The sequence below is a fragment of the Miniopterus natalensis genome, chromosome 7 (assembly GCF_054644295.1).
Source record: "Miniopterus natalensis isolate mMinNat1 chromosome 7, mMinNat1.hap1, whole genome shotgun sequence".
In the NCBI taxonomy this organism is placed as follows: domain Eukaryota; kingdom Metazoa; phylum Chordata; class Mammalia; order Chiroptera; family Miniopteridae; genus Miniopterus; species Miniopterus natalensis.
The window spans coordinates 44993424-45005599 of NC_142087.1; the positions used below are offsets into that span (position 1 = coordinate 44993424).

Genomic DNA, 12176 nt, shown 5'->3' on the forward strand with positions numbered 1-12176 from the left:
ATAATGCACGGGATCCGCTCTGTATTGACCCATGACTTGCTCCTGTCACCACCTTTACTGTGTTGAGTTCTTACACACACGTAAGGTGGATCACTGAGTCTGTCCAATTCTTTGTAATCGCTGGATAGGGTGATGGTGAGACCACAGAGCCAGACTGAGCTTCACTGCTGGCTTTCTCATTTGAGACCAAAAATGAAGGCAACAAAATAGAAAACAAACTGGTGAGACTACATCAAACAAAAATCTTGTGCACAGCAAAGGAAATCATTAACAAAATGAAAAGGCAACCTACTGAATGGGAAAAAGTACTTGTAAATCGTATGTCTGATAACAAGGTAGTGTCAAAAACTATATAAAGAACACATACAACTCAGTATCAGAAAAACAAATAACCCCAATTAAAAAACTGATGGAGAAACTGAATAGAAGACGTTTTTTCAGAGGCATACAGAAGTACATAAAAAGATGCTCAACATTACTAATTATCAGGGAAACGCAAACCACAGTGAGATACCACCTCGCACTTTTGAGGATCGCTATTGTCAAAAAGACAAGGGAACCCCTGCGCACTGCTGGTGGGAATGTAAATTAATGCAGCCACGATGAGAGACAATGTGAAGGCTCCTCGAAAAATGTTTAAAAAACAATCCCACTTTTGGGTATATGTCAAAATGAAATGAAACCATTATCGTATCTCAAGGAAATATCTGTACTCCCATGTTCACTGCACCACTATTCCACCGACATCTTGCCTCTTCCAACTCCCGGAGTACAAGAATCTGCTCACAACTGAGCATGTGATCATGCATTAGATTGTATTACCTGCTGTTTCGTCATGAGCATTAACCAGCTTATCATCATGCTAACTAATTATACTGTAATACAATTCCTGAAGGGGGGCATAATCCCTGCATTACCGCCCGCATCCCCTCCCCTCAGGGAGAGCCGAGCACAGGGCGGGGCGCCCTTCCAGGGTTTACTCCCAGTCACGCGTTGGTCACAGGGTGCTGCACTTCCTACCTCTCCACTGGCATGCAAGTTCCCCGAAATCAAAACCTCTTGTTTAATGATTCACAATAGCTCACGTGGTGAAATGTGAAAAAAGTAGGTTACAAAGCAACATGTTCAAAAATACTCTACTTTTATAAAAAGCATGATTTATAGGTATGAGAACAAATATTAGAAGGTCAAAGCACCAAAAAGTTAACAGCTGTTGTCTTTTGGAGTTGGCAGGATAGGTAATCTTAACTATCTTCTTTATGTTTTTTTGTATTTTCCAAATTCCCTAAAGAGACATCTATTGACCTTCCAATCAGGGGTAAAACAAGAGCTATTAATCTGAAGCCTAATACTTTCAACCCCGTAGGAGGGAGGGGCGGGCGGCCTTACAGCACACACTGACATCACGCTAATCACAGGGCGCACGGGAGGAAAAGCGGACCAACAAGGGATGCTCGGGCCAGGCCAGTCCTAAGTTCCAGGGACAGCAAAGCGTTAGGGTTAAGAGACTAAGTTGTGAACAGAAAGCGGAATGGCGGTAGCCAGGGCGGAGGGAACGGGCCTTAGCGGTTAATGGGAACAGACTCCATTCTGCAAGACTGAAAAGCCTTCTGTGCGAGGATGGTGGCGATGGCAGCCCAACAGTGCCAATGTATTTAATGCCACTGAACTGTACATTTAAAACATAGGTGAGATAGCAAATTTTACATCATATGTATTTTGCCACATTATTAAAAAATTTATCTTTACTGTTGAAAGTATTACAGATGTCCCCGTTTTTCCCCCCATTGACCCCCTCACCCCGCTCCTGCCCACTCCTCCTCGGAGATCGAATGCCCCTTGCTGCGTACTGCTTGTTTCATTACGTACCTCCCAGGGTTTGTAATGATTAGAGTAATTCATATAAAAACTTAGAATAGTGCCAGGCATATGTTAAGTGAGCAATAAAAGTTACCTATCATCATCATCATTATTAATAATACGTGCAAGAGTGCCAAGTTCTCCAAGACCGCATGGAGGCAAAGAGGCGTTGAAGGTTGGGGTGCTTCGCCCCGTCGCTGGGCAGCTGAGCTATAAAGAAACTACTCACAGGCCTGGCTTTCAAGCTCTGGGTGAGGGAAAAGGAGTGATGGAAAGGACGGCGCCTCCTCCTGGAGCCCCAGCCAGCAGGGGTCGCTGCAGGTCCTGCTGGCAAGGTTCTGACCCCTGGCTGGCTGGCTGTCCTATTCAATCACCTAGACCACAGCTCACTGCAGTGATGACTTGAGTCCACCTCTTGAGCAGTATGTGACACCAACTCTGCTGCCTCTGGCTCAGCTCTCTTGTATTCTGCATTTCACTTTGCTGTGCACAATAGCAGGGTGAGGTTTAAAGAAACATAAAGGATTTATTCATTAAAGAAATGAAGAACTTCACCTACAAATTTGATTCTGGATTTCTTTCCTAAAAAATAGTATAAGGACCATAAAACATTCACTGAGGGAATGAGAAATGTGTTGGAGGTGACATGGCTTTTAACCTTTCCCTAATTATGGGGGATCAGATAGGAATCCTGGCCTGGGGACTTAATCTTTCAACTCTAAAGCATCTCTGTATGTTGCTCTTTTTTCACATATATTTCCCTGGAGAAATATAGGATAAAAGCAGAATGGGAGAGGAAAGTGTCGACTAGCCACTGGATGTTCAACACCAGTTGGCTAGATGTCACATGAGTTAGCAAGGCAATGAAGAGTGTAGTATAACCCTGCTGGTGTGGCTCAGTGGTTGAGTGTTGACCTACGAACCTGGAGGTCATGGTTCAATTCCTGGTCAGGACACATGTCCCAGTTTCGGGTTCAATTCCCAGTAGGAAATGTGCAGGAGGCAGCCAATCAATGACTCTCTCTCATCATTGATGTTTCTCCCTCTCCCTTCCTCTCTGTGAAATCAATAAAAACATATTAAAAAAAGAAAAAAAGAAAAAAGAAAAGAGTGTGGTATAAACTCTGGAGATCAAGACATGAAGGACATGGTTTGATCATCACTTCAACGGGCAGATTATTTTTAATCATTTGGAAAGCTCCTAAAATTCTAAAAGGTTTTTTAAATCCAATTTTGAAATCTAGAATAATTTAAACACCTCCCTATATGTTTTAGTAACTCAGAATGTGAGCCTTCAGGGAAATGTAATGGCAAACATCTGGGCAAAATAATGGAGGGAGTAGAAGGGAAAGAAAAAGACCTGAGAGAACATGTGAACATAAATCCAAACTGCCAAAAAACCACCTCGACCTCTCAGGAGAGTATAACCTGCTAGTTTGAAAGATAACAATGGCCCGGCTGGGCGTGGCTCAGCGGTTGAGCATCGACCTAAGATCCAGGCGATTGGGGTTCAATTCCCGGTCAGGGCACATGTCCAGGTTGTGGACTCGATCCCTAGTCGGGGCATGCAGGAGGCAGCCGATCAATGACTCTCTCATCATTGATGTTTCTCTCTCTCCATCTCCTTTCCTCTCTCTGAAATCAATAAAGATATATTTTTAAAAAAATAAAAGATAACAATGGACTTGCAATCTTATTTCCCTTATTAGTCTGTAATTATTTTTAAATAATCTTTACAATTATTTTAACTTTTAAAATCTACAGTTCCCTGGATATGTAATGAAAAGGTCAATGAAACCAACTACATATTTCATTCTCTCCTGGAAATTCATGGAGACACCATTTTTTAAAAAATTTCTAATACAATAAAGTTTGATAATGCAATCACTAGATATTGTGTACAACTACTTAGTATTGTGTATATTTCAAATAGGAAAAGCAACAATGCACATTATGAAGGTCAAGTTTCAGGAAGAAACATTAGCTAGAATACTTTTATCACTGAGAGCTTCAGGCAGCTGGAAAATTAAATATTTATGCCAAGCAATTCTACCTTGTGACCCAGCTAAAAGCAAAGTTTAAATTTATCCATGCAAATTAATAGCAACCAATGATGAAACTGAAGAAACCCTTAATTGCGACTGCTCATCAGCTGATAAACTGAGAAGACAAAAAAGGAAAGAAAAAAGAGAGAAGGCTCCTTCATCACTTGAGCACTAATATAAACAACCCAAAGGCAAGACCAAGTTTGATCTCAACAGAAATGAAAAATATTTTATATATGTAAAGTCTAGCACTGCAATACCCAAATGTGCAAATATTTAAGATCTGGGTTATAAACAGAAACTCAACTTAGGTCTTAGGCTAAGTCTGTCCGCTCTGCAGCCAGCTTGCAGGCAGGGTCCCTCAGCTACTAAGGATGTAAAAAGTCATCCTTCTTACTTTCAGGGCCTCAGAAGGTCAAAGGGTCTCTTTCCCATCCTGTGCTGCTCAGTCCTCTCCCTCCTCACAGCATGTCTACCATCAACTAGTTTATCACTGTACCAGAGGTTCTTGCCATCTGAATACCACTGATTATGTCCAAAGCAGTCACACTAAGACATCACAAGACAGCCCTCCTGGGACCACTCATGGATGAGCAGTGTGAAAAAGCCTGCTGCCCTCACACCTTCTGCTGTTGGTTACACCACCGTCCCTCAGCTCTCACAGAGCAGCCCAGGGGGAACTCAACAAAGGTATGAGTGGAAGATACACACCCAGAAACGAAGGGACTATGGAGCAGGAAAAGGGTGTGTGTTTGTGTGTGAAATGAACCACACTATGGGCACCTTGGTGTAGCCAGTGGCAAAAACAGGGAAGGAAAGATAAGAAAAACTATGAGGAAAAAGGTAAATGAAAAGATATTCCTTTCCTATTCGCCCTGTCTAGTAGCTGAGTATTTTCAGCTCCTGGGAGGTAGTGCCAGCCTCTTGCTGGAGGCATTTAACCAAAGCCTGGCCGTCGGCTGGCTGGGAATGTGGAAGGATGACAGAAACACTGGCGGGAAGCTTGGACCGGATCACAGTCTTCACACTGTATTCACTCACGGTCCACAAACACTGTCCAGCAGATTCCTGGGCAGAGATGCTTCAAGGCAATCGACGTCCAGATGCTCCTCCTATGTGCCCTTATCTAAGAACTGGCAGGTCCAAGAATGCACCTGCACTGAAGATATGCTGTTCCTCTTTCCCCATTTCTCCTTCTACAAATGCCCATCTACCACTTAAATAAAAAGAAAAAAAAAACATACCTTGCACCATCCTGGTCCATTTCCTAGAGACCGAGATGCTTGCTACTCCAGTAGAAGGTAACAAGGCCTTTTGCAAGTTAGGGTTTTCTAAATTTTTGTTTTCAATAACATTGAGGGGAGTCCTAATTAAGTTGTCAGCTTATGGATCATAAAAATTATCTTTGATAACACATCATTGATTTTTGGCATATAGTTGGGAGTCAAAGAACTGAATGATACTTCTAGACAAAAACACAGAACTCCTACTCCCATCTGTCTACTAATATAAGTTTTTTTAATCCCTCAATCTATTAAATAAGAACATTATTATTACTGGAAATCCTATCTCGTTTTAGCAATAGGTGATATTCATTCTCAGATAACTAAACCCAATTTTAAAAAATCCATTTTGCAAATGATATTTTACCTTTTAATATTTTCATAAATCTTGTAATGTTTGTTATTTTGATCACTCATATACTAATATCTGTAAATAGCTTGATGCAAAGAAACTTTTAGTACTAAAGTCTTACGGTCACAGGGTACATATTTAAAATTTTTAATTTTTATATGTACTATGGTGATAGTAAAGTATAATAAGGTAATCAATAAAAGACCTTCGAAGAAAGAAATTTAAGTTAGGATAATATTCTATAGCTAATACCGAATGGAAGTATCTGTTAAAGGAGCAAATGGAACTGAAACTTTTCAACTTTTAAAGAACAGTTTACTCTTGTATTCAAATTTCTATGGCACTTGGTTCTACTGGAAACCTTTAAAAAACTGGTAACAATTTCACTTTAAAAAGTCATATTTACAATGCATAAGACCTTTTTATTTCCCATAATGGCACTAATGATGCAACACTAGAGTCAATGACACTACGGTATTTAGCAAGCACAGGGTCTGCGCTTGCTTGGCCCTGGGTGCAAGTACTATGGTGACAGTAAAGTATAATAAGGTAATCAATAAAAGACCTTCAAAGAAAAAAAATTAATCAAATTTTGTCTCACGCTGGTGCCGGCCCTGGTTTCCAACATGACCTAACCTCCGGTGAGTCCTGCTGAGAAACCCTAACAGGATGGGGGCGATGAGGAAGAAAGCCGGGGAAGCACAGGGCAGCGGGACTGTGAGATCAGAGCCTCCAGGAAAAGACAGCGGGAGGAAGGAGGGAAGAAGCAAAGGTTTCAAACTACTAACCAGTATCGGCATTAATTCCGAGCTGGGAATCTGTTTGGTAAAAGCTTCAATCATAGATTAGGATTGAATTCCAGTTATGCAAAGCATTCATTTCATGTAATATAATCCAAGAATTGGTAACACATCCCTGCCCTAAACAGGCTGGGAGAAAAAAAGGAAGGGTGTCCTTAGTTTTGGAAATCTAGGTCTCTCTATTCTTTTTGGGAAAAAGCAAAGCAAATCGCCCATGTATGTGGCAGTGGAGGGGGGCCGCGGGAGCCGGGCTGGAGGGGGTGCCGCAGAGGACGCTCCGACTCCCCTCCCGTGAGACGGAGCTGTACCTCACCCGTACCTGGCAGGTGAGCATCTGTCACGAGTTCTCAAAGGCTCTGTATTCTGAATAATGACACTACACCATCAAACTAGATCATCATAAAGGAGAGGCACTAATTCTAGAAAATGCTGGGACCGGATCCCAGCTCAAGGTAGAATTGTGAGGCTTTCACCCGCAAGACGCTCACTCTCCACTGTGATCTGACACGCTCCTCACGTACACAGAGGGGTCATGAAAAGCTATGGCTCAGCATCCACTTCCCTCCACTCTTGTTAAGATTTATTATGAAATTAAGGAACTAGGAATATGAAGCTAGGGAAAGAGCTAGCTGAAAGGTGCACGTCACCTTTGTAATGAAGGTTTACCCACACAGAAAGAACCTGAGGTGAAGTGTTTGGATTGTTAACTCTAACAGAAAGTACAACGAAGGATTCTTAAAAATGCCTTCGCTTTGAAGTGCAATTAAAACTATGAGTACTGCCCAACCGGCACAGCTCAGGGGTTGAGCATCGACCTAGGAACCAGCATGTCATGGTTCGGTTCCATCGGGACACATGCCTGGGTTGCGGGCTCGATCCCCCGTAGGGGGCATGCAGGAGGCAGGGGGTCGATGATTCGCTCTCATCATTGATGTTTCTATCTTTCTCCCTCTCCCTCTTTCTGTAATCAATTAAAAATATATTTTTTTAAAAACACTATGAGTACCATTATTTTCTAAGTTTTTACTTTTTTTTTTTTGGAGGGATGAAAGAAGGCAGATACTGGAGTGGTCTATATCAAAAATTACTTTAAAAAAAAGGGATCCTATGACAGACAAAGCCCAAAGGGCAATACTTCTGAAGGCTAGCTGATTTCCCTTCAATCCACATTAATAAATATTCTTCTATACCATTAGTCTCTTTATAAAACCTCAGCAGAGAATACTTTCCAAAAATATTATTTGCCCTGCAGCTCTTTCTCTGTGATTTTACTCAGTCAGTTCTATACATATGTTTCAAAGTATTTTGTGGTACCCTTTCAACACAAACAGCTTTGCTTTTATTAGCTTTACTTTATGACTCAGCATAAGTGTTTATTTGCACAAATAGTTCTGCACCTAAAAATAAAGGTAAAACCATCCTTCCAGAAAAATAGAGTACCTGTCAAAGTATAACAGGTACAAACCAACATAATTTCCCATCTGTTAAAAGAATGGTTAGTCTCCATTTAGACAGATGCTTGCGTTAGACATAAACTAGACAGACTGTTGGTTACTAGTCTGAACAAACTCATGACACCTCCATTAACTCTGACACTCAGTGAAATTACAGATGGTAGGAGACAGACTCAAGCAAGTACTTTCGACAATGGTCAAAATGACTAAACCACACGTGAAATTTTCACACAAACTCTGATGACCAAATATCCGCATACAGATGTGGTACCAATTCTACAGAAACTGTGGGTTTCATTCATTAGGAGGTCATAAAATCAATTTAATCAATTGGAATCACCATTAATTTAATAAAATAGAAAATACCATCCATTATAATGATGAGTATTTTTTTGTGAAGCTGGTTTTAATTTAAGCCCACAAACATGTTTGGATCCTGGATCACAATGGTGAATACACTTACTAATGTTTTGAAAATACTGAGGAATATAAAATAAGTATTAATTTTTGTCCTGGAAATTTCAGTTCCAAAGAGACTAAAATGTATAATTAACATCTTATTTAAGAACATATACATTTGGTTTGTCCTGATGAATCTGCATATAACTGAAAGAGGGTGAGAGCCCTACATCTTCTAATTCTCAGGTGTGATTAACTCTTGATAATAATACTGAGTGTTCTGGTAAACCAGGGATTATTCCAGACATTTTACATAAATTATTTTATTACTTTCTCAATACACCTCTAGGGTACAAATTCTTCTCCTAATTTGACCCAGGAGGAAATGCTACTCAGGGAGCTATGGCAACTTGTGCTGGGTGTCAGACAGAAGTAGCCAAGTCATCCAGCTGTGGACTCTAGTTGGATTACTCTCTACACAGTATGATCAGAAAATATTTGTTTAAAATGAATGTTCCTGGGATCAGCTCTTGTAAATTACATTTAGGATGTCTCAATGACGTTACCCAAGCAGAGAACAGGGACATTAGAAAAATAACAAAGTGGGCACATCACCGGGGTTGAAAGGATACTTCTTAGTGCAGGAAGGCCCTGGAGCATCCTAAGTTGCTCACTAAATTGCAAAATTTACAAAGGTAACGTGCAGGCAGATTCTTTAAACTCGCATGTTTTTAAATTGTCATCATTCTAGTTGGTCAAAGGTCATGCTAGAAGAATTAAGAGAACCTGACTCAGAATTCTGGCCTGACTGGCTGAATGTGGACTACTATTCTAAAGGGAATCCGAGGATTTATGTAATAGTAAATCTTGCCACCTGCTACCCTCCCCCCCAAAGCAGATCCACCTGCACAGCTAACTAAGCAAATAACTAATATACCACACTTACAAATTCAAAGTGCAAAAACGTGCTCTGTGCACAGAAGTCTATGCGAAATTACATTCTACCCTGTGGGGAGTCTGTTCTCTCTCAGAGAACTTCTGGGTAATTCTGTGGGGAAATACAAATGTGGAATGACAATAGGAAAAGATCATTTCCTTTTTGTCTTTTCTTACAGTGAAAAGTCACATTAAAGCCACATTAACTGGCATAAATTCTGTCGGGAAAACAATATAAGACTTTTCCCAATTTCTGATTCTCAAAATTTTCCATAAGCATTGCCAGGCGTCATTTTTATGACAACATTAAGATGTCCTTCCAACGGGTACACAATGAAATACATATTTGTTTGATGCTATATATAAAATTAATAGTTCATTTACCATTCCAATACATTTTCTGAGGATGCTCCAGATACTGAAGTCATTTCTGGAAAACATAGGAGACGGCAGGCTTGTTCTAAAAAAAGAAAAGCGAAAGATTCAACTTTAATGCCATTGACATTGGGAAGGAAATGTTGTTATTAATATGAAAGCCATAGGCATACATGCATGTACCTTAAAAATGTGCCTCTTAGAGTAAAAGAGGGTCAATCTGGGGTTGTACCCCATTCACTGCTACTCTGACCCGAGAAGTTTCACAGCAGATCCATGGACCCTATGTTTTTCGTACGGTTATGACCTGGAGTCTCCCCGGTTGGAGTCCAGCTGTTTGGACCATCTCAGAGAGATGCTGTCTTTTCATGTGCTGACACATCTGACCCTGTTTTTTGGTTCAAGACACACCTACCATATTCTGATAAATAAATAATTTTACTCCAGGTGCCAAATAATGTAAACAAAATGCCATCACTGAGCCTAGTTTAATGTTTTTTAAGAAATGAAGCAGGATAATGCAAACGAACTATAAAAACCAAGGTAAAAATATAGGCCCTGCATTGCTTTCATTAGACTTTCCAAAAGACAATGACATTGAACAAAATTTAACAACTCCAGATATAGCGGAAAAGCCCTTACAAATTAACCTGGACAGAAGGAGAATTTCCAGAGGCTTCGCAGGAGTCTGGGAGTAGACAGGATGGTGGCAGTCAGAGGCAGAGGGTCTCTGGCTTGAATGAGCTGCAAGTCTGAGCTCAGGCATCCCAAGGCTGGGATGGCCGGCAGGGAGCCAACCACCTTCCACAGGCTGCAACAGCCGCACAACCAGGGGGAGCCGTGAAAGGCGCCCAGACCAACTTTCTAAAACTCCATTATAATAATGCATTAGTTTCTGTTACCTTAGGTTATGGCAAGGGATGCTGGTTCCAGCTGCCATTTGAAATCCACCCACATAACTAAAATATTACAGAAAATATGAAAAAAAAAATTATCTTCTAAAGAACGTCTATAAACTGAATGAATCTGAGTCATAGAAGTTAATAAAATTTTAAGGTTTTAAATAAGTAATACTGTTAAAAGCCTCCATGGTAAAATTCTTCTGATTGCTTTTTCTTTTTTAGGAACACACACTGCTCATTTGGCAGATTTGTCATCTAAGCAATCTGCTAGATAAGTGGCCGCAGATGGTATTTAAACCACATTTCCCCCAATCCAAGGCCATCAATCTCTGTGACATGAGCAACGGCACCTAGGGATAGAATCCCGGCCATTATCTACCATTTGCATGTGTAATGTAGTTTGAGAGAGGTATATAAACTAAATTTTCCATCTCCTATCTATGGAAGTCAGTCAGAAATGTAACACAGACCTAGGAACTTGTGAGCCCGAATAAGCTTTGTGAAGATTGACGGAGGGGCTGTAGTTCCCCCCCAACAAATGCTTACATTAAATGTATATGTTACTCTTCTGATTAAAGGCAAAAACAGAAGGGAAAGAAAAGCAAGAAGTATTATGGAAGCAAGAAAGCAGAAGAGACATCCAAGCTTTATTTTTATTCTCAATTTAGAAATCATCACAAGATTGTCAGGCCAAGAATACCCTATACTCATTTTTACGCACATAACTGATGATTTATGAAAATGTAGTAATTACTCATTTGTGAGGAGGTCAGATTATCTGCAACATTAGTTATCTATTCTAAAACACAACCAGAAAGCAGAGGTGAAAGGGATCTTGAAAGGGAAAGCACAAAGCCCACGCTGTTTTCCTGTGCAGGACACACAGATGCAAGCTCAAATGCTCGCGTGCAATAAACTGATCCAAAGCAGCAAGAGAAGTGCCAGCCCAGGGGACAAATACACAATGCAGAAGTCGAAGTACAGTAAGTGACCTCAGAGTTGTTGACCGCAACCTAAGTCAATAGGCTGATGAGGCTGCCAAAAACGCAGGTGCAAGCTCAGGCTGCCAAAAGAAGAGCAGCCAGAACATTCCCAAGGGCAACTCTGCAGTGGTCAGAGGAGAGACAGGATTCAGGCCCACATGCCACTCTAAAGAGAAACCTCAGCATCCCCACTTAGGGGGACTTACCAGAGGCTAGGCAAAGACGTCTGGAAAACAACTCAAGCAATGGCTGAAGGAAATGTGCGGTCTAGAAAAAACTAAAGAAACAAACGGTCTGGGGAACAGTGGGCATGAGAGAGGTCTTGGGGTATTAGAGGATGGGGCGAGGGGTATTAGGAAAAACAGCACCCCCAAGACCCCAGGAGCAGCAGCAGCATTCCCTATGAGTCTGCCTGCTGTGTTCTCCGCAGCACTGATTAACATGCGACATGCTGTAGGGTCTTGAGTTTCTGCTAAGGATGCTCTCCAAAATGGTATGCAAGCCCCAGGGAACTCATGTTTCATGTACTGCTGTATCCCTGCTGCGTAGGACAATGCCTAACACAAAGGAGGAGTTTAAGTATTTGTTGAATGGACTTTGGAATTTATAAGGCCCTTAAACATACACAATCTCCTTCATAAAGAATTTGCTTTGTTCTGTGCTAGTCAAGAGATCAGGACTAGGATCACCGATGGAAGCTACAGGACACTTAACATAAAGACCTGTTGTAGTATTAATTCCAAAAATGGGAGATGAGAAATTTTTATGAAGAGTTTCAAACAGGGGC

General features: G+C 41.0%; 1 protein-coding gene across 2 annotated transcripts in view; it reads right to left on the bottom strand.

Annotated features, from left to right (window-relative positions):
* OSBPL1A (oxysterol binding protein like 1A) overlaps window positions 1-12176 on the bottom strand; it is a 166322-nt gene that overhangs the window by 16590 nt on the left and 137556 nt on the right. For both annotated transcript variants that reach the window (XM_016195907.2, XM_016195908.2), the window contains one exon: window positions 9514-9589. In XM_016195907.2, coding sequence (XP_016051393.2) covers window positions 9514-9589 — 76 coding nt within the window. The remainder of the gene's footprint in view (window positions 1-9513; window positions 9590-12176) is intronic.